The sequence below is a fragment of the Bos grunniens genome, chromosome 5 (assembly GCF_055505025.1).
Source record: "Bos grunniens cultivar Pamir isolate PY7600 chromosome 5, Bosgru_T2T1.0, whole genome shotgun sequence".
Taxonomy (NCBI): domain Eukaryota; kingdom Metazoa; phylum Chordata; class Mammalia; order Artiodactyla; family Bovidae; genus Bos; species Bos grunniens.
In genome coordinates this window covers 120,916,616-120,943,982 of record NC_141169.1, presented here as the reverse complement: position 1 = coordinate 120,943,982, position 27,367 = coordinate 120,916,616, and the positions used below count along the sequence as shown (strand labels likewise).

Genomic DNA, 27,367 nt, shown 5'->3' with positions numbered 1-27,367 from the left:
AGAACAGACCTGATGCCCAGGCGCCTCCGGAACCAGGGAATTCAGAGACGTTGTCTCTAAGCTTCTAATGAGCTCAACTGTTCTTTTCCTTCCAGTTTCATGAGGACACTGACAGATTCACTGAAGACATTGAAGGTGTGCAGTATAATGACCTGACTTACATGCATCAAGAAGTAACGACCACTCACTGTCTCATGCAAACACAAACTTGAAGAAGCAGAAAAAAATATTTTTCCCTGTGATGAGAACTCCCAGGTTTCACTCTGTTAACAACCTTTGTGTAAAACCCACGGCAGTGCTGATTGCATCTGTCACACCGTGCGCCGCACCCCCAGGACGTACTCACCTGGTTAACAGCAGTGTGCGCCCCTGACCTCCTTCATTCAGTTCCCCTCCCCTAAACCAAAGTGGTGACCACAAATCTGATCTCCTTTTCTATAACTTTGTTTTTGATGTATAACTGACCTACAACACTGTTAGTTCCTATTAAGCAAGAGTGATTCGATATTTCTGTACATTTCAAAAAGGATGATCACAGCATAGCTAAGATATGTCCTTCTGCAAAGACATTATTACACTGTTATTGACTACATTCCCCTCATTGGGAATAGCTACCTATCCACCCACCCAGGCATCTATCCATACATCCATCTATACATCCATCCATCTATCCCTCCCATCCATCCACCCACATCTCCATCCAGCCAGCCTCCATCCATCCATTTCCAGCTTCCATCCATCCACCCATCAATCCATCCATCCATCTATGGTTATTTAAGCTGCGTAAGTACAAACATATTTAAACAACCCTGCATTCTCACTCCCCTCCCCTTGACTTCATACTTGACATCTGTGGTGTGCCCCTTATGTACTGGGCTTCCCAGTTGGTGCTAGTGGTGAAGAGCTCGCCTGCCAGTGGAGGAGACATAGAGACGTGGGGTCAGTCCCTGGGTCAGGAAGATCCCCTGGAGAAGGGTATGGACACCCATCCAGTATTCTTGCCTGGAGACTCGCAAGGCAGAGGAGCCCAGTGGGCTGCGGTGCACAGGGTCACAAAGAGGCGGATACAACTGAGCAGCCAACACTGTCACTTAGCTTTGTTGTGGGCACATATTATTTGACTACTTTTGCCTTTTAGCCTTATTACTTGCTTTATACAAGGCTGTTTTTTACAACCTTTACCATATACTTTTATTTTTCCAACAAGTTTTCTTTCATAACTTTCACACTTTCTTTTGTGGCCTTTTCTCTTTTGCTAAAAAAAAAAAAGTCCCTTTACAGTTTCTTGTAAGGCTGGTTTGGTGATGCCGAATTCTTTTAGCTTTTGCTTGTCTGTAAAGCTTTTGATCTCTCCATTAAATCTGAATGAGAGCCTTGCTGGGTCGTGTTCCTGGGTGTTGGTTTCTCCCTTTCATCCTTTTAAGTATATCCTGCCACTCCTTTCTGGCCTGCAGATTCTGAGACATCAGCTCACTGTCATGCAGGAGTCCCCTTGTGCCTAGCATGCCTCTAATGCTCTGCGTCTGCCTTTTCCCAGGTTAAGTACAGTGTGTCCTGCTACATTCCTCCTTGGGCTGATCCTGTTCGGGGCTCCCTCTGCTTCCTGGCCCTGGACGTCTGTTTTCTTTTCAGGATCAGGAAGCTTTCTGCTGCTGTGTCTCCACTTGTACTCTCTGCCCCTGCCTCTGTCTCTTCTCCCTGTGGGGCCCCTATACCGTGAATATCTACACACCTGACGTCGTCCCAGTGTTCTCTTAATCTATCCTCATTTCTTTTTACTCGTTTCTCTTTCTTCTGTTCCACCTCAGTGATTTCTGTCACTGTCTCCCAAGCTTGCTGATTCGTTCCTCCATATCATCTAATCCACTGCCGATTCGTTCTAGGGGATTTTCCATTTCAGTTACTTCAGTCTTCATCTGTATGGTTCTTTACATTTTCTAACTCTGTTGAAAACTTCTCACTTCTCGCTGCATTCATGCACTCTTCTCCCAAGTTCCTTGATCTCTGCCATCATTACCCTGAAATCTCTCGTTCAGGAGGCTTGTCTCCACGTCACTCAGTTCTTCTTCTGGAGTTTTACCTGTTCTTGTATTGGGAACACATTCCTCTGTCACCTTGTTAACGTTATTTATTTCTGGCTGCACTGGGTCCTTGCTGCTGCATGCAGGCTTTCTGTGGTGAGTGGGGGCTACTCTCCACTGCAGCACGAGGGCTTCTCTTTGCAGTGGCTTCCCTCATTAAGGAGCACAGGCTCTGGGGCACGCAGGTTTCAGTCGCTGCAGCATGCAGGCTCTGTAGTTATGGCTCACAGGCTTAACTGCTCCTTGGCAAGTGGGATCTTCCCAGACCAGAGATTGAACCCATATCTCCTGCATTGGCAGGTGAATCCTTAACCACTGGAGCACCAGGGAAGCCCTCCTCGGTCACCTTCTGTCCAGCTTGCTGTTTTTGTTTCTGAGTATCTGGTGGGGTGGTTACATTTCCTGACCTTGGAAAGTGGCCTTTTGTAAATGTCCTATGCACCCAGCAGCACACTCCCCTCTGAGCACCAGAGCTACATGCTTCAGAGCTACATGTGCCCTCTATGTGGGCTGCGTGGATCCTTCTGTCATGGTGGGCTGACTGCTGTGATTGGTGGGTGAGGCTGCCCCTGGGCTGGACGCTCCCAGACCCTGCCTTGTGTGGAGGCTGCTGGCCACTGGTGGCTGGGGCTGGGTCTTGGAGGGCTTAAAGCAGCCTGTCTGCTGGTGGGGTGGACAGATGCAGATGCTGGCAGTTCCAAAGGAGCCAGGCCATCAGGACAGGCACTCCGGGTCACTACTTTGATGGTGGGAAACAGATGTTTGTTTTAGGGATGCTCCTGAACAGGAACAATGTGTTAACATTCAAAGTGGAAAAACTGACCAGGGAATTAAAAACATGTGCTCCTGCTCTATTTTACTTCTCCAGTTAAGTCAACTTGTAATGAGAAAGCTGCTTGGAGCACCACTGAAGACAGCTGGAGGCTCTAGAAAGCTCCTGTAACTGGAGCCCAGCCCTGGGGACCCACTGCTTGCAGACCATGTGACTTCTTGCTCCTGTGCTCAGCTTCCATCCCTAGAGCCACCCAACCTGACCACTGTTCACATACCTAGTGACTGTTACTGCTTATTCATTACTACTGACTGTTCAGAGCCACAAACTGTACATTTAATCCTCGTAACTGGGACTTCCCAATGGTCCAGCAGTTAAGAATCCACCTGCCAATTCAAGGGACACAGGTTTGATCCCTGCCCTGGGAACTAAGATCTCACATGCTGTGGGGCAAGTAAACCCACATGCCACTACTGAGCCCATGTGCTGCAACTGCTGAAGTCAGTGCAACCTAGGGTCCACGTTCTGCAACAAGAGCAGCCACTGCAATGAGAGCCCTCACACATACTGCGAGCCCTGGTCACAGCAACTAGAGAAAAGCCCACATGCAGCAACCAAAAACCTGTACACCAAGACAAAGACCCAGCACAGCAGAAAGAAAGGTCCTTACGATCACAGGCAGGGCTGGGGCAGGACTATCGCTTCACAGATGAGAGCAAGTCAGAGAGGCTGAGAAACGGCGGGGACGACGCGGCTCCCTGTGCATGCTGGGAGTCACACTGGGCGGGGACAACACGGCTCCCTGTGCATGCTGGGAGTCACACTGGGTGGGGACAACACGGCTCCCTGGGCATGCTGGGAGTCAACAGTGCTCCAACCCAAGGCCGACAGCACACAACACTCCAACGGTCCTTCCAACAGACTCAGCCCACAACTGAGTCGAAGTCCACATCTTATCTTCAGTTGTTCCCAGGTAGGGTGTAAGCAGAAACTCAGGGTTTCCCATTACAGAAAAGTAGCACCCATCATCCCAGGGGCTCGGGGCAGCAGCTGAGGCCACAGACCCACAGGACTAAGTTGTGAAAACCCTCCCGTCTACAGGTCATGATTTTTGGCACCAAACTTAAAAAAGCAAAATCTACTTTTTGAGAGCTTCTGGGGTCTATTACTACAGATGAGAAAAGGTGGACATAAAGCACTTTCCCCAGACAACATCCCAGTTAGAGGCTGGGTGGGCCCCAACCCCCAGCCACATGTAGATAGCAGGTTACAGGATTTTTTTTTTCCTTAATTTCACTTTTGAAAGCTGTTACATCTGCAAAAGGGCTTCAGGCAACCAAGTGATCCTCAAGCTCCCTTGATAAGTGACACTCGGGTGCTGTGGACAGCTTACAGAGGCTACGCCAGCCACGTCTCACTGACTCCTTCCTGCTGGGTGCCCGTGTGCGACATGGGCTCTCTTGGAAGCTGGGTGGCTGTGCTGTTGGAAACATGAAGGGTGGCAGCAGCTGAGGGAAAGGGTCAAGTCCTATCCTGCTCTGAGAGTCACCCTGAGACCAGCTGGGGTCGCAGGCCCCCCGCCTAGTCCTCACAGTGTGCCCCCAGGACAATGATGTAAGAGGCTGCACCACAGCTATATCCCTTTATCTGGATGTCTGCCTCCCCTCAACAACAGCAATCGTGTGTGTCCCTCACACCGCGAGCCCAAGATCTGGGCATGCTTTTTCATTCCTGCTCATGGTACCTTTTCTGTGTGGTCACGACGACTGTGGTTTTGGTGGAAGCTAACACCTGGGAACTTTTAGACTTCTTCCACGAAAAGGGTTCGCGGACGGCTATCAGTGACTCCTCCTCACTTACAACATTCACTTCAAGGTATCGCCCAATTATGAAACTGGAGAAGCAAAGCAAAAGGAGCTCCCTGCAGCGGCCAGAATTCCTGGAAAAATAAGACACAATTTAGTGTGTGTTATAAATTAAGACAGGCAGATCGAACACAACCTCCCTTTTCAATCAGGTTAAATCACAGAGCTAGCAAACTAGTCACCTTTAGCCTTTATAATTCTTTTACAGGAAAAAAGGAATGTTTTACAATAAGTAATGTAACATTTTCCCAACATAAAATCAGTTCAGTTCAGTCGCTCAGTCGTGTCCGACTCTTTGCAACCCCGCCAATCACAGCACACCAGGCCTCCCTATCCATCACCAACTTCCGGAGTCCACACAAGCCCATGTCCATTAAGTCGGTGATGCCATCCAACCATCTCATCCTCTGTCGTCCCCTTCTCCTCCTGCCCTCAATCTTTCCCAGCATCGAGGTCTTTTCCAATGAGTCAGCTCTTCGCATCAGGTGGCCAAAGTATTGGAGTTTCAGCTTCAACATCAGTCCTTCCAATGAACACCCAAGACTGATCTCCTTTAGGATGGACTGGTTGGATCTCTGTGCAGTCCAAGGTACTCTCAAGAGTCTTCTCCAACACTACAGTTCAAAAGCATCAATTCTTCGGTGCACAGCTTTCTTTACAGTCCAACCCTCACATCCATACATGACCACTAGAAAAACCACAGCCTTGACCAGACAGACCTTTGTTGACAAAGTAATGTCTCTGCTTTTCAATATGCTGTCTAGGTTGGTCATAACTTTCTTTCCAAGGAGTAAGCGTCTTTTAATTTCATGGCTGCAATCACCATCTGCAGTGACTTTGGAGCCCAGAAAAATAAAGTCAGCCACTGTTTTCCATTGGCCATGAAGTGATGGGACTGGATGCCATGATCTTAGTTTTCTGAATGTTGAGCTTTAAGCCAACTTTTTCACTCTCCTCTTTCACTTTCATCAAGAGGCTTTCTAGTTCCTCTTCACTTTCTGCCATAAGGGTGGTGTCATCTGCATATCTGAGGTTATTGATATTTCTCCTGGCAATCTTGATTCCAGCTTGCGCTTCTTCCAGCCCAGAGTTTCTCATGATGTACTCTACATATGTTAAATAAGCATGGTGACAATATACAGCCTTGACGAACTCCTTTTCCTGTTTGGAACCAGTCTGTTGTTCCATGTCCAGTTCTGTTGCTTCCTGACCTGCATACAGGTTTCTCAAGAGGCAGGTCAGGTGGTCTGGTACTTCCATGTCTTTCAGAATTTTCCACAGTTTATTGTGATCCACACAGTCAAAGGCTTTGGCATAGTCAATAAAGCAGAAATAGATGTTTTTCTGGAACTCTCTTGCTTTTTCCATGATCCAGCGGATGTTGGCAATTTGGTCTCTGGTTCCTCTGCCTTCTCTAAAACCAGCTTGAACATCTGGAAGTTCACAGTTCACATATTGCTGAAGCCTGGCTTGGAGAATTTTGAGCATTACTTTGCTAGCGTGTGAGATGAGTGCAATTGTGCGGTAGTTTGAGCATTCTTTGGCATTGCCTTTCTTTGGGATTGGAATGAGAACTGACCTTTTCCAGTCCTGTGGCCACTGCTGAGTTTTCCAAATTTGCTGGCATACCGAGTGCAGCCCTTTCACAGCATCATCTTTTAGGATTTGAAATAGCTCAACTGGAATTCCATCACCTCCCCTAGCTTTGTTCATAGTGATGCTTTCTAAGGCCCACTTGGCTTCACATTCCAGGATGTCTGGCTCTAGGTGAGTGATCACACCATCGTGATTATCTGGGTTATGAAGATTTTTGTACAGTTCTTCTGTGTATTCTTGCCACCTCTTCATACTATCTTCTGCTTCTGTTAGGTCCATACCATTTCTGTCCTTTATTGAGCCCATCTTTGCATGAAATATTCCCTTGGTATCTCTAATTTTCTTGAAGAGATCTCTAGTCTTTCCCAGTCTAATGTTTCTTTCTATTTCTTTGCATTGATCACTGAGGAAGGCTTTCTTACCTCTCCTTGCTATTTTTTGGAATAGCTTATTTAACTTACCTTTAACTTACCTCAGGTAAGTTACTGTTACCCTGCTTTTGTAACTTATGTTTTCTCCTTTGCTTTTCACTTCCCTTCTTTTCACAGCTATTTGTAAGGCCTCCTCAGACAGCCATTTTGCTTTTTTGCATTTCTTTTTCTTGGGGATGGTCTCAATTCCTGTCTCCTATACAATGTCACGAACCTCCATTCATAGTTTATCAGGCACTCTATCAGATCTAGTCCCTTAAATCTATCTCTCACTTCCACTGTATAGTCATAAGGAATTTGATTTAGGTCATACCTGAATGGTCTAGTGGTTTTCTCCACTTTCTTCAATTTCAGTCTGAATTTTTCAATAAGGAGTTCATGATCTGAGCCACAGTCAGCTCCTGGTCTTGTTTTGCTGACTGTATAGAGCTTCTCCATCTTTGGCTGCAAAGAATATAATCAATCTGATTTCAGTGTTGACCATGTGGTGATGTCCATGTGTAGAGTCTTCTCTTGTGTTGTTGGAAGAGGGTGTTTGCTATGACCAGTGTGTTCTCTTGGTTCTATTAGCCTTTGCCCTGCTTCATTCTGTATCCAAGGCCAAATTTGCCTGTTACTCCAGGTGTTTCTTGACTTCCTACTTTTGCATTCCAGCCCCCTATAATGAAAAGGACATCTTTTTTGGGTGTTAGTTCTAGAAGGTCTTATAGGTCTTCATGGAACTGTTCAACTTCAGCTTCTTCAGTGTTACTGGTCAGGGCATAGACATGGATTTCTGTGATATTGAATGGTTTGCCTTGGAAATGAACAGATCAGTCTGTTGTTTTTGAGACTGCATCCAAGTACTGCATTTCCAACTCTTTTGTTGACTGTGATGGCCACTCCATTTCTTCTAAGGGATTCCTTCCCACAGTAGTAGATATAATGGTCATCTGAGTTAAATTCACCCATTCCAGTCCATCTTAATTTATTGATTCCTAGAATGTCAATATTCACTCTTACTCACTCTTGAAGTGCAGCCGAGAGTAGCTACCCCATGTCTAAGGTCAGGGCAGCAGCCGAGAAGAGCTACCCCATGTCCAAAGTAAGGAGCAGCGGCTGCGCTTTGCTGGAGCAGCCATGAAGAGATACCCCACAACCCAAGTAAGACAGCAGGTACTGAGAGAGGGCATCAGAGGGCAGACAGACGGAGAGCACAATCAGATAACTGGCCAATCTGATCACACGGACCACAGACTTGTCTAACTCAGTGAAACTAAGCCGTGCCGTGTGGGGCCACCCAAGACGGACAGGTTATGGTGGAGAGGTCTGATAGAATGTGGACCACTGGAGAAGGGAATGGCAAACCACTTCAGTATTCTTGCCTTGAGAACCCCAGGAACAGTATAAGATAAAATCACAAACCTAAGATAGTACTGTTTGTGATTCTCAGACTTAAGAATAGGAAATACACGTCCAGTGTTCCCAAGAGTGGTCTGAGCTGTGCTACACAAGATGCCATCTCCCTCTGCCTGTAGCCCATGTCCCTCTGCTGCTCGAGGCCAGGCCACATCACAGGGCTACACAGGCACCAGCACTGACTGCTCACTCGAGGACGCCCTCTGTGCACAGTGTCACCCTCAGCCTGAGGCGAGGCGCTGATCTCATCAGAGCCACCCTTGGATCAATGCAGAACCAGCAGGTGTAGATGAGATGAGAGAAGGAAGAAGGGCTGCACCCAAGCTCCTAGCTGACAGGTGACTGGGGAGTAAGAGCCCAGCGTTCTGGACACAGGGGAGGAGGCAGAGAGGGGAAGGGCCCACAAGGGCTCAGGAGCCGCCATCTGGCCAGCTTGCCTGGGTGGAAGGGGAGGGGCAGGAAGGGCTCAGGGCGCGCTAAAGGCAGGCACGGGGGCACTGGCTCCCTGGGCTGAGGGGGCTCATGTCCTCCACCAGTCAGGAGTCAGGGTTGGGTACAAGCGCCTCAGTGGGTACCCCTACTCGCCCCCTGGACTGGACCCAGTTTTCTCCAGTGCTTTTCCTTGTGATTTTGTCCCACCAAAATAACCACCAATCCTTTTCACAACATCCCACCCAGAAGGACCACATGTGAGACAGAACAAGAGCATGTGCACATGTCCTAAGGTCAACTCCGTCCACACCCTCCAGCCACGTACTTTGCATCACACGTGATCACGATCCGAGTTTCTCCCCCTGCAGGGATGAGCCCATTGGGTTCGGACTCTGTCACCTGCTTCTGTGATATGTTCTTCTCCTTTACTCCATTTTCTCCTTTACAGGCACAGTCACCTAGGAGATGAAATTTAAATCTAAAATTGGACCAAACGTGAGCTGTTCTGACCGCGGTGGTGTTGCTGGAAGGGTCTAGCACACACAGTGCCCAACAGGCAAAGGCGCACAGGCAGGGTCTCCCCAGTGTAGGGTCGTTCAGAGGAAGCGGCTCGTCTGAAGCACACTGGGCGGGTCTCCAGCTGTTAGCCCCGAGTTACCAGAGTAACTGCCACCCACCAGCCCAGACCCTGGAGCAGCTGCGCCGGCTCCTGGCCTGAAGGTGCTGGTGCGGCTGATCCAATGGTAACAGCTGAGACGGCTACCTGAAGAGACTTCTTTGCTGTTCACCGAACTGCTCTCCAGGGTCTGCCAGGTTCTGCTTTCCCCGCAGCTGTCTAGTGAGTTACTATTTTTATCTGCAAAATCCTTCTCCTTCTCAGGAACACAAATAGGATACACTTCGGGGCACACCTGGGCTTTATCCAGCATCTGAAATCTGAACTGTTTAGCTTTATCCCAGCCACCCAGCTTGCAGCTGACTAAGTTTTGAGGAACGTCTCCTTTATTCCTGGAAAAGGAAAATTAGCTGTGAACAGAGACAGGATTTTTAAAGCTAAAACACTATTACCGTAAAACAGAATTCAGTGTATAAGGGAATGACAATTGAAAGTACTTCTAACCGACTGTAAGTGAAAAGGCTACTTCAGGGCGGAAAAACTAGAAAGATAGACATAAAGCGAAAACCAAACAGGGAAAGTGAAGCTCACGCTACACAAACTCTTCCGCCACAGCTTAAACCCAGTGGTGTAATTCTGAGTGGCAAACTTACTCTACCCAAATCACCATATTTTTGCTTTCTCCTTCTTTCAGAGTTCCAAAATTTGTCATCCGTGTGACTTCAATATCACCTTTGTTTTTGAGCAAACGGGCTCCACAGACCTCTTCGGCAGTCTCGGTGGCGGGAGAGAAGTCCCTGGAGAAAGCACCAGAGGATGCTGTCAGGTCAGCGGGCAGGGGCGTCCGGAGGCCCTGCCCTACTGGGCGGCACCAGCCACAGTGGGCACGACACGGAGCCAAGCCCCAGAGAGGCGGCGTGGAAGGACACCCTGAGGACCTCTGGGCAGGACAGCAGGTCACCCTCACGAAGAAACCACAAGCCTGCTGACTCCAGAGGAGAGGAGGCCCGCAGTGACCCCGAGGGTCTAAGAGCAGGCCGCCTCCACCAGAGTTCCCCAGAGACCCAAGCCCCCTGTACCCAGAGGGAAGGGCACTCAGCACTCCTCCTCAGACCCTCCCCTCGGCTGCAGGGAGGCGCTTGGCTTGTCAGGGACCCATTTCATTGGGAAAAAGAGTCTGGCTTCAGAGTATCTGAAACTAAAGAATTTTTATCTTCAGAAAACGAGCAGATGCCGCCCTCCTGAGGAGGGACCGTTCATTCCCTCTGTGCTGACACGGCTGTGAAGTGCAGGTGCTGCGTCCACCACTCACTCGCAGCTCCTTCCCATCCCTGACCCACTCCGTGCCACTCAGAAATGGGCTCCTTCATACCTGCCCCTGTCCACACACCGGCAACATCCTCGACCTCAGCCTGCCCGCCCCCTCAGATCCGTTTCAGTCACACACCCTCTCCTGTCTTCCTCGTTCCCCGTCTTCCCCTCCTTGGCCGCACAGCCAGCCCTGCCGAGCCTCCCCCCAGCCCAGCGTGCTGTGGGGGTGGTCCTCTGTCCTACAGCCAGCCAACCACCCAGGGGCTGCGGAGAACTGGCTAATGGGCTCGACCCACCCAGAGCCTGGGGGCGGGCCTAGGACACCACCACAGGCCGGGCCTGGAGAAGCGCAGGCCCTGCCGCACACACAGCGCTGATGCTGGCCTTCGGACCCTTGAGTGGGTGGGGGACAGTGGGTCTGAGGGCAGGGCAGCATCCTCGACGTGGGGCTACAGCCTGAAGGCAGGACCAGTTCAGGAGGAAGCAGGGCCAGGGCAGCAGCACAGGGCACGGCACACGTGGATCACATGCTGGGCCGACGGCTCCTTGTGAGGACAGCTGCTCCCAGCAGACCGAGGGGCCGCGGGGGAGCATGACTGGTCATCACCCTCCCGGGACCAGCTCCCCTCCCTGGATGGAGCAGAGGCCACTGCAGCTGGGGCCCAAAGGAGGCTCGCCTGAAGCCTGCCACCCACAGCCAGGGAGCCCCTGCCCACGCCCCCACCCACCCCATTCAGCAGACGTGAGTCCTCTGGAGACAGAGAGCTGCAGCGCAGGGTAAGGGAAGTGCTGGGGAGAGGCAGACAGGTGTAGCAGTAGGGACGCAGAGTCCTTCTGATGGACAGACTAGCCCTAAGGGCATGCTGGCAGCTGTTTCTCCTGAATGGTCAGTTGGGCCAGTCCCGGCCACCCTCCCACGGCCCGCCCCTGCCCGCAGCCAGCAGGAATCCAGTTAACTGTGGTATAAAGAGGACAGTCAGGGAATCGTGTGTCTCAATGACCTGGGGTCTCCTGAGAGTGGCACGAGGTTCTGAGCAACCATGACACCTGTGTGGGCAGGGCCTTGGCTTCTGCTCCAGCAGCTGGTGGCCAGCACCATCTTGTGGCAGGGGTGGTCCTCACAACCCCTGGGCCCGTCAGACAGGCTGAAGTCAGAATTCCTGAGCTTCCCTGCTGGTAGGGGCGAGGGCAATGTTTCTCACACGCTTCACTGCTCCGCAGATGGGCCAAGTCATTCTCCAAAAGGGGAGCAAGCCCCGTGGGACAGGAGGAGGTGCCCACCAGGTGATCTGGACACGGCAGAGCTGCCTGCCATGTCCCTTGCTCTGCCCACAGCTTACCCGCAGCACACCCTCCTGGCCAGGCCGGTGGCCCACTTCTCCCGAGACAGGCTCCCCGCCCTGCGGCTCACAGACCCTCCTCCCACACATGCCCTGCTTCTGTGAGACCACCAGACAAATAGGACTGCTTAGGAGCAGTCCTAAGGGACTGCGCTAGGGGCAAAGTGCTGCTAAGGGAGCACTAGGGACAAAGAGCAGAGGCAGGCAAGATGCAGGGCAGTACTGCTGCTCAAACCTGAGCTCAGGAAGGCCTGGAGTGCTCATAAACACGTGTTGGAGGTGGTCTGGGACACAGAGAGAAGAATACAGATACAGCAAATTCAGTAACGCTAAAAATCTGCCATGTATAACATGTTCTACAAAACACCAATGTGTGAAAGAGTACAACTCACAAAACCCAGGAAAACATGAAGATCATCAGCATGAGACTGAGGCTCAACGGGCCACTTTTCACTCAGCCTTCAGCCAACCATGAAGAGCCCTCAGCGCCCATGAGGTCTCCCTGAAAGCCGCCGGCTCAGGGGATCTCGTTTTGCTGAGCCAGCGCTCAGCTGCACGCTGGGCCCACCCCCACCTCCTCACCACGTCTGCACCGGAGTCATGCACAGCGCCCTCCACACGTAGCAGGACTGGCTGCTCTCTACCACCACCACGCTGACCACATCATGCCTGCGCGGCGTGTAGCCTTCTGGAAGCTTCAGGGAGTCCAAGGTGAAGAAGATGCAATCATCGATCACCCCATTCCTCCCACAGAGGCTGGACACACAGACCTGCAAGCACAACACTAGGGCTGGCAGCACGTGCACGGTGGGGCAGAGACCAGCACCGGAGGCCGGGCTGCCGTGGCCAGGGAGGCGCGGGCCTGCTCTCCGGTGAGAAGCAACGCCCCAGATGGTGCAGGCCAGGCAGAAGCCCGGAGCCGGGGCCGAGGGAGCAGCCCGGGGCACACTGCACCTCCTCTCACAGACTCGATTCCCTCCTCTGCTCTAGTCCCGACTCCCAGACCACAGCTCTGCCAGGAGCACAGGCAGAGCCCACACCCACTCCCTGGGTCCCACCATCAGCCACTAACACTGAGTACCCTGTGACCTAGAATTTAACTATGCCAGCATGCAGGCCGGCCTCCAGCTGTCTTGGTAAGAAGTCAGGGTCTTCTCTGGCCAAGACGGACTGTCACTTAACCTGACCTCCCGGTGCACCCAGGACCCATGGACACTTGAGGCCCGGTACCTACCCGGTCCACACGCTTGTACCTCAGCGGCTTCACCGAGATGGCCTCGCTGCTCCATGTGCCTGGCCGGATCCAGTACTCAGCCTCCACCCAGTCTCCCTTGCAGGGCTCGAAACCTCCAAGGCAGGGAAACCAGGCAAGTTACTTGGTGACATTGAAACATTAAAGTGTACAAGAGACTCTGAAGTTACCTTTCAGAACATTGTTACTACATGTATATATAAAGTATATATTATGTATGTTAATTATATACAACTACGTACTGTATGTAATCATATGTAATACATAATTATATGTAATTGTATGCTATATGATACACAGGTATATATATTATGTTATACTTATATAACAATTATACATACATGCATATATAGCATCAAAGAAGGCAATGGCATCCCACTCCAGTACTCTTGCCTGGAAAATCCCATGGACGGAGGAGCCTGGTGGGCTGCAGTCCATGGGGTCGCTAAGAGTCAGACACGACTGAGTGATATCACTTTCACTTTCATGCACTGGAGAAGGAAATGGCAACCCACTCCAGCGTTCTTGCCTGGAGAATCCCAGGGACAGGGGAGCCTGGTGGGCTGCCATATATGGGGTCGCACAGAGTCGGACACGACCGAAGCGACTTAGCAGCAGCACCAGCAACATATATAGCATGCATATACCCAAGCACTGTGGTTGACAACTGCGAGGTGAGCTCCAGGAGGCATGGGTGTTCGTGGCGCTTGTCTGCCAGCTCCATCAGACACCAGGAGCACCCACCCCAATCCTCCTCATCAGGGGCGCGTGGGAGGCAACCAGGGAGGTGCATCCACACCCGAGGCCTGGGCAGCTGCGTCCGCCCCAGCCCAGGCAGGGGAGCCCTCCGTGTCCCCTCAGTGTGCCTGGGAAGCGGTGGGGCAGGCAGAAAGTGGGGAACTACAAGAGCAGGGACGTGAGGCAGCAGCTGAGCCGCTGCGGTACGTGGTGGAGCTATACCTGCTGATAATCTTTTGGTTCTTTTGTAATAAACATTTTTATTAAGCTGAGAAGACAACAGTGCCTAATAAAATACTGAGTTTGCTTCTCAAGAAAGCTGATGATAAGCACAAAGCAGCCCAAACATCTACGGACACTGCTTCTCACCAGGGGCCACCCAGCATGGCACGGGCAGCACAAACCCACAGGAGACACAGCTCCTGGGCACCAGCTTCCAGGTCGGTGAGTTTTTTAGGAAGATGATGCCCAGAACCACAAGTTAACACGCCACTGAGAAACCTGTACTTGTTGTTTTGTAAGCCATGCCTTCATTAATCAAATAATTGACATAATTCTGCTAATTTTTAATTCTGTATCTTCCAACACACACGAGAAGTGAAGCAATAACTACTACTGTGTTAGCTGTATAAAAGTTATTTTAAAGAGAAAAACAGTGAAGCAAATCAAAAACTAGTTCATTTTTTGCCCCATCAGAATCATGGAATCAAAGTAAAGATTTTGGAAGACCATTCTGTTGAAGGAGATATATATGACGTTATTGTGAATGCTACTGTAATATAGTTTAAAAACCCAACACTGGAGAAAAGATTATTTGCTTTTACCATGATCACGCACATAAGTGCAAGTTTTGATGGAACTGTAACAGAAACAAGCTCCCTGCGCGCTGAGAATCCCGTGGGGTAACAACGTATGGGAGCCACCACGTGCCCACAGGCCCAGGCCTTCCTTCCCCCATGCTGTGCTGGTCAGTGAGTGAAGGACAGGCTGCAGCCATGGAGACTGACAGAGCATGCAGGCAACGCAGCCTCAGAGCCCGTGGCAAAGCCAGTGTTAAAATGAACAGATCGTAGGGCCTGCTGGCCTGGTCCTCTTGCTGGCAGTCTGAATTTTACGAATGGTTGAACCTCTGAAGAAGTGCTTTGTAAATTAACCCTACAATGGTGCTCCTTCCACCTTTTACAGGTGAGAGCTCTAAATTTTGGTTACAGTTTGTTCAAAACCAGTTGGCAATTTTTAATTACTCAGTAAACGTGGAAGCAAACAATCTTCGGGTTTACAGAACTCCTAGGTGGTCCGGTGGTTTGGACTCAGTGCTCTCACTGGTGAGGCCCAAGTTCAACCCCTGATTGTGGAACAAGATTTCACAAGCTGTGCAACATGGCAGGGTAGGGGTGGGGAGGGATGGGGGTTGAGCGGGAGATGGAACAAAAGAAAAAAGCTTCAGTTTTAGAGCTTTTGTGAACCGCAGTTATTGAGAATACAGCCTGTAAACATGACACGGTGACACCCGCTCCCACAGAAGCACAGAGAACCTGAAGCAGGGAGACCCTGTGTGAGGGCTCAGCTCAGGGCTGAACACTGGACATGATGCCGACCGCCTGTGTAAGGAGCCTTTCCATCAAGCCCTCACTTTTAGTTGGATAAACTGATATTCAGCAATGAATAAGTTAAAACCATCAAGGCCTACAACAAGTTTACAGGTTCCAAATTTGGTGTAAGATTAAAAATAAAATCACAGAGATGACTTATTTGATAGATTTTAGTTCATGAAAATATTTGAATACCTTTGTACTTACAGAGGTAAAAACTAATACTTGTGAAACATCTGGGCTAAAAAAGTTAAGATATTTCAGTAGGAAAAAACCCAGACTTGTTAATAACTCACATTCAGCAGAATTTGCTTTGAGCTTACTAGTATTTCCTTAATTAAAAGGTGGCTCAGTGGTAAAGAATCCACCTGCAATGTAGGAGATGGGGTTCAATCCCTGATCTGGGAAGATCCCCAGCAGAAGGGAATGGCAACCCACTCCAGCATTCTAGCCTGGGAAATCGAATGGACAGAGGAGCCTAGTGGGCTACACTCCACGGGGGTCGCAAAGAGTTGAACATAACCTAGTGACTGAGAATACAAAAGCCTACGAGGAGAGCCCATCAAAGGTGCCTACACTTACAAGTTCATCGACCATAAAATGCAGCTTTGAGGAAGACTCCAGGCCACTGTATGAAAAAATGAAGCTAAGATAACACTGAAAAATGTACGTTTCTCAGAACAGTACCAGTGACATGGCATTAGGGCTGCTAAGAAGTGAAAAGATATTAATACACACGAAGAACATAACGGCTACACAATCAAGATTAAATTGTTTTACTTTTCTTTAATGTACCCAGGTATCATTTTCTTTTTTTTAGAAGGACTTTTAGCATTGCAGATAGTTTTTGAGTAACACTAAAGGCCCACCAATATAATAAAATAAATGTGCTATTCGAGATATACACACACACACACACACAGACATTTAAAAATGATTTAACCTAACCCATCTGCATGCCCCTCTCTTCTCCACTGTGTGCCGGCCTAGCCACTCGCTTGCCGGGCACGCTGGTGTGGTCACAGGAGAGGAATGAAGCCGCGGGCAGGCCGCCACAGCAAGGGGATGCCGAGCCCACCTCACCCCCACACCCTGTCTGCTGACGCTCCCCCAAGGTTAACCCCAACCAGAAGGCAGAGGGCAAGGCTGGCTGGTCCACATAGGGCAGGCCTAGGGTCAGAGCAGGGGGAGACCTGAGGAAAGGGGTCCAGCCTTGAGGTGGGGCCGCAGGTCAGAGGTCTGGGCTAAGCCCCAGGAAGCAGGGACCGGGTGTTGGGTCGAGGCTTTCAGGGCAACACTCTGAGGACCTCAGGGATGCGGGTAGATGAAAACTGGTCCCTGGATTGGACACATCGGTCACTGAAGAGTCATCCAGACAGGGGGCAGGGCCCCTCGACTGCACAGCCCAGCAGGGTGTTGAGCTTAGCTCCCCCAACCCCACTTCTCCCCAGGCTCCTCTAAGTCCTGCCTGTGGATAAAGCATGTACAGGACTGTCTCTCCTCAGGAGGGAGAGCAAGGGCCCACTCATCTGGGTCTCCTGCCCTGCTCCCTGCCCACCAGTGGAGACAGCAGGCATACAATAAATAGTTGTTCAAAAAATGATGCTGACAAATGATTTCTTTGGGCATAAAAACAGAATCTCAGATTAGCTAATGTGTGTGTGCTCAGTCCTTCAGTCGAGTAGACTCTGCCGACTCCATGAACTGTGGCCTGCCAGGCTCCTTTGTCCATGGGATTTTCAAGGCTAGGATATTAGAGTGGGTTGCCATTTTCTCCTCCAGGGGATCTTCCCAACCCAGGGATCAAACCCGGTCTCTCGTGTCTCCTATATTGGAAACTGGATTCTTTACCCTGTGCCTCTAGGAAGACCAACTAAAACCAGATGGAATTAAAAATGTGCTCTTGGAAAAGTACCAGGTTAAACCCAAGTCCTATTTTACACTGGACACACCTAAAAAAAACAAATCACAGTACCTCTGTGCATTTATGACACTGTTGTCTTAGATCAGGAGCAACAATTATGGAAAAGGAACAGCTACCCCGGAGTCGGCAACTGCAGGACAAACGACACAGAGCGAGGGGCAGTGTGTCGCCAGTGCCAGAGCCTGAGCTCATGGCCACGCCCCCACAAGCCTTCTCCCAGAGGGAGCCCAGACGTGGCCCTTTCAGTGATGCGAGCAGTCACCTCAACCCTATTCATGAACATTTTTGAAAAACCACAAAAACTAATTGTAAATGTGAGGCAGAGACCTGCCCAGCGCACCTTCACACACACTCTCCAGGGAGAAGTACGTGGTCTGGCTGATGTAGCCTGCGCGGTCCATCAGCGAGGTCACACACCCGATCAGCACCCGGGGGCTGGGGTCAGACAGCCGCCCACCGTGGCTCTTGCTGTCATCGTCCCATTTATCCGAGACGGCTTCCACCTGCAAGACAGACAAACCACCACTTAGGACATGCCAAGGACCACAAAGAAAGCCAAATACTGGCCAAGACCCTTATGAACACTGAGGCAAAAATCCCAATGAAACCCAGGCAAACCGCATGCAGCTTCATGGTAAGGGGCTGCACACATGATGGAGAGGGGTTCATCCCAGAACACAAACATGGCTCAACAAATGCACACCAGTCACTACCATCCGGCAATCTGGCAGAACAAATGAAAAATTATATACAATCATCTCAGTTGGTGCAGAAAAGGCATCTGATAAAACCCAACACCTTTTTTTATGATAAAAGTACTCAATTAACTAGGTAGACACTGGAACTTCCTCAGTACTATGAAGACCACATGTGACCCAGTGACCCCCTGACACTCATGCTGAGACTGAAAGCTTCCCCGGGATAAGGAAGAGGCAAGGCTGAGCGCTTCCACCTCTCCTGTCCGACAGAGTACTGGGAGTCCGAGCCAGGGCGACTAGCCGAGAAGGGATTTCAGTGCCCGGATTGGAGAGGAAGAAGTGAACTATCTATTCGAAGTTGACATGAGAAGAGCTGATCACTGGAAAAGACCCTGGAGCTAGGAAAGATTGAAGGAGGGGGAGAAGGGGACGACAGGCGACGAGATGGTCGGACAGCATCACCGACTCGGTGACATGAGTTTGAGCAGGCTCTGGGGGATGAAGGACAGGGAAGCCCGGCCTGCTGTAGTCCATGGGGTTGCAAAGAGTTGAACACAACTAATGGACTGAACGACAACAAATGATCTAATATGGGTTTTCCTGAAGACTTAGATGGTAAAGAATCTGCCTGCAATGCAGGAGACCTGGGTTGGATCCTTGGGTCGGGAATATCCTCTAGAGAAGGGAATGGGGCTACCCACTCCAGTATTCTTGCCTGAAGAATTCCATGGAAAAGGAGCCTGGTGGGCTACTGTCCACAGGGTTGCAAAGAGTCAGACATTACTGACCAAGATCTTACATCCAGAAAATGCTAAAGAATCTACAAAACACCTGTTAGAGCCAATAAATTCAGCAAAGTTATAGGATACAAAAATCTGCTGTATTTCTACTTACCTGCAATAAATGACCCAAAAAAACGGAGAAAACAACTCCATTTATGATAGCATCAAAAAAGAATCAAATACTTAAAAACAAATTTAACCAAGAAGGCAAAAGACTTGTACACTGAAACTACAAATGTGACTGAAAGAAATGAGTGTTACTCACTCAGTCATGTTCGACTCTTTGCGACCCCATGGACGGGAGCCCGCCAGGCTCCTCCATCTATGGGATTTTCCAGGCAAGAATACTGGAGTAGGTTGCCATTTCCTTCTCCAGGGGATCTTCCTGACCAAGGGATCGAACTCAGGTCTCCCGCATTTGCAGGCAGACTCTTTACCAGCTGAGCCACCAGGGAAGCCCTCACCAGGAAAGAAGTTAGAGAAGACACAAACAAGTGGAAACACACCTCACGTCCACAGATTAACATGAAGACATCAATACTACCCAAAGTGATCAATGGAGTCAATGCAATCTCTGTCAAAATCCCAATGATGGTTTTGAAGAAACAGAAAAACCCATCCTAAAATTCATATGGAATCTCAAGGGGCCCTGAATAGCCAAAACAATCTTGAAAAGGATGGACAAAGTTGGAAGACTCACCTTTTTTGATTTCAAAACTTACTACCAAGCTGTAATAATTAAAAGACTGTAGAGACATATCAAACACCAATGAAACAGAATAAAGAGCCCAGAAATAATCCCTCACATATGGTCAAATGTCTCTCAACAAAGGTGCCAGACCATTTAAAGGAGAAAAGGTTTTCCATGTGGTGCAATCTTCTCAAGAAATGGTGCTGGGAAAACTGGATCCCAGCATGTAAAAGACGAAGTCAAACTCTCATCCAACACCATATTCAGTAACTAACTAAAAAGTGGGTCAAAGATTTAAATTTAAGAGCTAAACCTATAAAACTCTTAGAAGAAAGCACAGGAGAAAAACTTCATGATCTTGGGATATTTTTAAAATGTGACATCAGGCACAGGCTATTAAAAATGATAAATTGGACTTCATCAAAATTTAAAAGTTTGGTGCATCAAAGGATATTATTGAGAGAAGTGAAGAGGCTTCCCCCGTGGTCCAGTAGTTAAGACTCTGCCTTGCAATGTGAAGACTCCGGTATGATCCCTGGTCTGGGAAGATCCCGTATGCTGCTGAAGAGCAACTAAGCCCCTGCACTGCAACTACTGAAGGCCAGTGCCCTGGAGCCCATGCTCTGCAACAAGAGAAGCCACTACAATGAGAAGCCAGAACACTGTGACTAGAGAGTAGCTCCTGCTCAGCAAAACTAGAGAAAAGCCTGCGCAGAGCAACAAAGACCCAATGCAGCCAAAACTAAATAAATTTAAAAAGAAAAAGTCCACAGAATGGGAGGAAATATGTGTAAATCACACATCTGATAAGGGATTAATATCACAATATATAAAGAACTTTTACAATTCAATAAGAAAATAACGATTAAAATATAAGCAAAGGAACTGAAAAGATATTTCTCTGAAGATACATGTTATAAATGACCTATAAACACATGAGAAGATGTTCTGTGTAACTAATTATTAGAAAAATGTAAATCAAAACCACAGTAAGACACATTCACTAGGGTTCAGTTCAGTTCAGTCACTCAGTTGTGTCCAACTCTTTGCGACCCCATGAACCGCAGCACACCAGGCCTCCCTGTCCCTCACCAACTCCCAGAGTCCACACAAACCCATGTCCATCGAGTCAGTGATGCCATCCAACCATCTCATCCTCTGTAGTTCTCTTCTCCTCCTGCCCCCAATTCCTCCCAGCATCAGGGTCTTTTCAAATGAGTCAGCTCTTTGCATCAGGTGGTCAAAGTACTGGAGTTTCAACTTCAACATCAGTCCCTCCAATGAACACTCAGGACTGATCTCCTTTAGGATGGACTGGTTGGACCTCCTTTCAGTCCAAGGGACTCTCAAGAGTCTTCATCAACACCACAGTTTAAAAGCATCAATTCTTCGGCACTCAGCTTTCTTCACAGACCAATTCTCACATCCATACATGACCACTGGAAAAACCATAGCCTTGACTAGACAGACCTTTGTTGGCAAAGTAACGTCTCTGCTTTTTAATATGCTGTCTAGGTTGGTCACATTTGCCTTCCAAGGAGCAAGCGTCTTTTAATTTCATGGCTGCAATCACCATCTGCAGTGATTCTGGAGCCCAGAAAAATAAAGTTAGCCACTGTGTCCACTGTTTCCCCATCTATTTGCCATGAAATGATGGGACGACATGCCATGATCTTAGTTTTCTGAACGTTGAGCTTTAAGCCAACTTTTTCACTCTCCTCTTTCACTTTCATCAAGAGGCTCTTTAGTTCTTCTTCACTTTCTGCCATAAGGGTGGTGTCATCTGCATATCTGAGGTTATTGATATTTCTCCCGGCAATCTTGATTCCAGCTTGTGCTTCTTCCAGCCCAGCTTTTCTCATGATGTACTCTGCATAGAAGTTAAATAAGCAGGGTAACAGTATACAGCCTTGATGTACTCCTTTTCCTGTTTGGAACCAGTCTGTTGTCCCATGTCCAGTTCTAACTGTTGCTTCCTGACCTGCATATAGGTTTCTCAAGAGGCAGGTCAGGTGGTCTGGTATTCCCATCTCTTTCAGAATTTTCCACAGTTTATTGTGATCCACACAGTCAAAGGCTTTGGCATAATCAATAAAGCAGAAATAGATGTTTTTCTGGAACTCTCTTGCTTTTTCCATGATCCAGCGGATGTTGGGAATTTGATCTCTGGTTCCTTTGCCTTTTCTAAAACCAGCTTGAACATCTGGAAGTTCACAGTTCACATGTTGCTGAAGCCTGACTTGGAGAATTTTAAGCATTACTTTGCTAGCGTGTGAGATGAGTGCAATTGTGCGGTAGTTTGAGCATTCTTTGGCATTGCCTTTCTTTGGGATTGGAATGAAAAGTGACCTTTTCCAGTCCTGTGGCCACTGCTGAGTTTCCCAAATTTGCTGGCATATTGAGTGCAACACTTTCACAACGTCATCTTTTAGGATTTGAAATAGCTCAACTGGAATTCCATTACCTCCACTAGCTTTGTTCGTACTGATGCTTTCTAAGGCCCACTTGACTTCACATTCCAGGATGTCTGGCTCTAGGTGAGTGATCACACAATCATGATTATCTGGGTCATGAAGATCTTTTTTGTACAGTTCTTCTGTGTATTCTTGCCACCTCTTCTTACTATCTTCTGCTTCTTTTAGGTCCCTAACATTTCTGTCCTTTATCGAGCCCATCTTTGCATGAAATGTTCCCCTGTTATCTCTAATTTTCTTGAAGAGATTTCTAGTCTTTCCTATTCTATTGTTTTCCTCTATTTCTTTGCATTGATCACTAAGGAAGGCTTTCTTATCTCTCTTTGCTATTCTTTGGAACTCTGCATTCAAATGGATTTATCTTTCCTTTTCTCACTAGGGTGGTTACTATCAAAAAAAAAAAAAAGGAAAATAATTCACGTTGGTGGAGACATGGAGAAATTGGAACTCTGTGCTGTTGGTAGGAATGTAAAATGGCACAGCCACTAAGGAAAATTTGGTGGGTTCTCCAGAAGTTAAATATAGGATTACCTTACACGGCATGCTCAGTCTCTCAGTCATGTCCAACTCTTTGAAACCCCATACATTGTAGCTCCCCAGGTTCCTCTGTTGATGGAATTTTCCAGGCAAGAAGACTGGAGTGGGTTGCCATTTCCTACTCCAGGGGATCTTTCTGATCCAGGGACCGAACCCATATCTCCTCTCTCCTGCATTGGCAGACAGATTCTTTACTACTGAACCACCTGGGAAGCCTGGATTACCATATGACCATTCAATTCTACTGCAAGGTAGACTCCAGAGTTGAAAACAGGGACTTAAAAGGTACTTTCCACAGCAGTATTATCTACAACAGCCAAAAGGTAGAGACAACTCAGGTGTCCATCAACAGGTGAGTGGAGAAACAAAATACAGTCTATACATACAACAGAATGTTATTTAACCGTAAAAAGGAATGAAGATCTGATACTTGGTACGTGGATGTACTCTGAAAATATAATATTAAGTCCAATAAGGCAGATACAAAAGGACTAATACATGATTCCACTTACATGAAGCATCCCAGGATAGTCAAACTCATAGAGACAGAAAGTAGAACAGTAGGTTATTATTTAGTGGGTATAGAGTTTGTATTTGGAAAGATGAGAAGTTGTGAAAGTGATATGGGTGCACAACAACATGAATATACTTAGTGCCACTGAATGGCATCAAGAAATTTTAAATGGTTAACAACTTCATGTTATACACATTTTACCATGATAAAAAAAAAACCTAAATGAAAAATGAGCAAATAAATCCAGAGGCTAGTAGAAATGAGCCAATTCCACAACTTTCACAGTGGAAGTCAGTTAATCCTACCTGCTGCTGCTAAGTCACTTCAGTCGTGTCTGACTCTGTGCGACCCCATAGACGGCAGCCCATCAGGCTCCCCGTCCCTGGGATTCTCCAGGCAAGATCACTGGAGTGGGTTGCCATTTCCTTCTCCAACGCATGAAAGTGAAAAGTGAAACGGAAGTCACTTAGTCGTGTCCGACTCTTAGCGACCCCATGGACTGCAGCCTACCAGGCTCTTCTGTCCATGGGATTTTCCAGGCAAGAGTACTGGAGTGGGGTGCCTAGTGTTGGTAAATCAAGTGATACAGGCATCTTCCAGAAGAGCTAAGAACAAACACGGAAGCACTCTGTCTGAAGAGTCAGAGTTCTGGTGGAGCATGAGGAAAGGGGCTGTTCCCCAGGGGCAGCATGTTCCAGACCAGAGGAACTCCACAGGCCCTTCTGCTCCAATAAACATGGTTTATGTTGGAAGCATCCAATTTGGTGCCACCAGTCATGTTCAGTACTTAAAATGTAGTTCATGAAACTGAGGAGTTAATTCTAAATTTTACTTAATAAATCTAAATAGAAACATATGGTTGGTAGATGGTATGTCATGACCACTTAAAAAAGTAGTTGAACTCAGTAAGTTTAACAGATACCAAATTATATACCAAATCTCAACATTTCCTATAAAGGAAGAAAAAGATTGAAAATACAAAATAAAATCATATTGAAAATGAAAAAAAATCAATACAATTCTCAAAAATAAACTTAAGAAGGAATCTGCAGAACATAAATGAACAAAAAGAACACAAAGGCAGGCTTAAATAAGTGGACATAATTTGTAGCTGGTGAAAACTCGCTCTGATCCACGTCACTTGACCTAAATGGATCCATGTACTCTGCGCTGGTCCAGGTGAGTCTGAGCCAAGGAGGAGAAACAGCAGGATGACTCTAATGTTCATCCAGAATAAGAGGAGAGCCAGAGAAGCCCATCCACAGACAGGAAGAGGGAAACCAGCCTGCCACCCAAGGATGTGACTGTGCCACGGGGGCCAAGTGAAGGCATCAGGACCGACAGGGTCCAGACAGGGTCCCACGTAGATGGGATTCTGGGACCTTCCAACTCAGTAGGAAAGACTGGACCACTCAGCAGATGACTGGCGAGCTACCAGGAAAGAAATGTCTGGTTCCTTCTTTCAGTCCACACAGCCAGTAAGTTCCAGGGAAATTAGACATTTAAATGTAAATAAACAATTTTTCAGAAGAAAACCTGAGGGCATGTCTATACTGAGAAGTGTGAAAAGCCTCTCTAAGGATTCATGAAAAGCCTTGGAGCCACAAGGAACATACAGACCCATTAACTATGTGGAATGAAACTTAATCCCATAATGTAGAGTTTAATTTTAAATAGCTGAACCCAACAAACAAAATGTATAAAGGACACTAAAATAACTCACAGGAAAAAAAATGTGAATATTTAGTCTATTTTAAGGCTTAAATGCAAATTAAAACAATACAATCACTTATCAAAGTGACTGGAGAAGATTTCCAAGATGCCTAAGTCCACACCCTTGCCAACATGGGTAACAAGTCTCTCACCCTGCTCCTGAGTATAATTAGCACAAAGTTCTTGAAGGATAATTTGACGATAACCATTAAAATGTTAAACACGCATACCCTCTAACTAACATCAGGAAATTAGAGAGTAATAATACTATTTTTTATAAGAAAAAATTGCTGCATAGTAGAGTTCATTAATTATCTTTGCTAACTGGATAACAAAGGGCCCAAATAGCTATCATTTGTAACAATAGTTTTTTAAATGGCTAGAAGAATAGATAATGAAGTGGTAACACTGATTTCCTCCATGGCATAAAACTATAGGTTGTCTCTGAGAGGAGGATGGTGGTGTGAAGCTCAAGGTGGAGAGAATTCTTCCTCAAGAACTCAGGCCTTACCCGGATTGCTTTCAGTCCATTTGACACCTTATTTTCTTCCACAACCGCAATAACTTCCTGTCCGACATTTAGAAGCACTTTGCTAGTCACAGCCTCGTTGGAGAAGTAGATCAAATCATCAATCATGCCATAATCACTGCAGTACCTTGTCACGACACCCTGGACAGTTTTCAACCTGGTGTCACCTGAGACAGGTAAACAGAGAGGTTACATTGACCACAAAGCAAGTGTACACTACAGTTGAGTCTCCCAGGGAACAGTGGAGCTCAGAGCATCCTTGTGGCTAGGAGCCCTGTGGGCTGAGAACCTCCCTGGAGAGCAGAGTGCTCAGAAAGTAGGGTTTTGGAGGCAGACTTCCCAGGTTACTCCAAGGGGCACAGGTGGTAGGCACCATGGGGAGAGCTCTGACTCCAGAGCCAGGTTGCCTGGGTCGGATGCCCAGCTCTTGCCCTGCCACCTGCAGAACCCTGGGCTAGGTCTGTGCCTGTCCTCATCTGTAAAATGGAGACAGTTACAGTCCAAGAGAGCTGTGTGAAGGTTATTACATGACAGAATGTGCGAGGCACAGACCTCTGAGTGGCTGGTGCAGGCTAGGGGCTGCTTTAGAGCAACAGTGGGGGAGTCACTACTGTGCACTCTTACCACCACTATTGTCTTTCTCATCACCAATACTACCAGCAGCAGGGCTAGGAGATTCTGTATTATTTCATCATACCAGGAATGGCTTCCTAGATGGCCCAGTGGTAAAAGAAACTACCAGCAATGCAGGAGACCCAGGTTCAATTCCTTCTCAGGAACATCCCCTGGAGGAGAAAATGGCAAGCCACTCTAGTATTCTTGCCTGGAGAATCCCATGGACGGAGGAGCTATAGTCCACTGGGTCGCAAAGAGAGGGACACAACTGAGCACTCAATCCTAGGCAGGCACTACTGAAGATTCCGGGCCTGGGGGGCAAGTCTGGGGCAGAGCAGGCCTTCGCTCATCCACTCAGAGACCTGGGCCTGGAACTCCTGCTCCTTCTCAGACACAGAAGACACCTGAGTGCCCCCCCCCCCGGCCCAGCTGGAAGCCCACTGAGGCTGAGCTGTAATCCTACTGCTGCTGAGGGGCTGCATTGACAGACAAGGCCTGGGTGGGTGAAGCGACCTGCTCCAGGCCGCAGTTTGCTGAAGAGGCAGAACGCCAGCTGCAGACGACTGACGTTCTGGCTTCTCCGGCGGAGAATTCACTGTTACAGAGGTTACAGAAAACAACTAGAGACTCACTACCCAAGGCTGAAGTCTGGGACAGAAGGAAGGGTTGGGAGAAAATGCCAAGAACCTTCGGGAGTGTGTAATTCCGGGTTCCAGAATCAGAAGTACTGCCTGGACTTCAGGAAAGGGGTTCGAAAACAATCTGGAGAAGAGCAAGACCCCATGGGAGTAAAAGGGCAGTTTAGGAGAACCGGGGTCACCCTTTCCAGAGCCGTCACAGCACACAACTGCTGGGGCACTGACAGAGAAAGAGCGGGAACCTGTCCAGAGCGACTGGTGTCAGGGCGCTCGCAGCGGAAAAAAGCAAGCGGGAAGGAGACACAGATCCTACGCTGGGGAGATGGCCACGAAAGACAAGCCTCAGCTTCGAGGGAGAAGACAATACAAACCTGGGACCCGGCTCGGGCCACTCCCCACCCCCACCCTCAGTGCAGGCGCGGGAACCAGGCCTCGCGAGCTCCGGGGCTACTGCTAGGTTACCGGCCGCCCCGCCCGGGCAGCGCCCAGTGAGGCCAGGCCGCCTCAGGGGCCGCGCGGCCCGCCCTCCCCGCGAGGCACCTTCCACGAGCTCCGGCCCCAGAGGCCCGGCCTCCTCCTCTGGGCAGTCCGCCTTCCTCCAGAAGAAGGAAACCACCTTGGCCGCGAGGCGCAGCATGGCCAGGCCGCCCCGCCTCAGCGCCGCAGCCTGACGTGCCCCGCACGCGGCACGCCGCTCCTGCCGCCAATGCGCTGCCGCGCTCGCGCAAGCGCGCCCTGGAGCTTGGCCAATAGGGTTGCGGCGTCTGTGGAGCTCGGCCAATGGGGGTGCCGCACGCGGAGACTGCTGGCTGCGAGTGGTGGGCGGTT

At 48.7% G+C, this 27,367-nt stretch overlaps 1 protein-coding gene across 7 annotated transcripts in view; it reads right to left on the bottom strand.

Moving 5' to 3' along the window:
• MOV10L1 (Mov10 like RNA helicase 1) overlaps positions 1–27,347 on the bottom strand; it is a 62,461-nt gene extending 35,114 nt beyond the window's left edge. The window contains exons 1-9 of one of the 7 annotated variants that reach the window (XM_086403366.1): positions 27,080–27,347; positions 25,269–25,453; positions 17,689–17,851; positions 13,077–13,189; positions 12,425–12,612; positions 9,845–9,988; positions 9,339–9,583; positions 8,901–9,033; positions 4,598–4,792 (exon numbers count right to left, since the gene is read on the bottom strand). In XM_086403366.1, the coding sequence (XP_086259492.1) occupies positions 4,598–4,792; positions 8,901–9,033; positions 9,339–9,583; positions 9,845–9,988; positions 12,425–12,612; positions 13,077–13,189; positions 17,689–17,851; positions 25,269–25,453; positions 27,080–27,176 (1,463 nt within the window). In that variant the 5' untranslated portion in view covers positions 27,177–27,347. Of the gene's footprint in view, positions 1–4,597; positions 4,793–8,900; positions 9,034–9,338; positions 9,584–9,844; positions 9,989–12,424; positions 12,613–13,076; positions 13,190–17,688; positions 17,852–25,268; positions 25,454–26,910 lie in introns of those variants that run through there. The other 6 variants (XM_086403363.1, XM_086403369.1, XM_086403364.1 and 3 more) reach the window with 6 other exon arrangements.
• Positions 27,348–27,367: the final 20 nt, after the last annotated feature.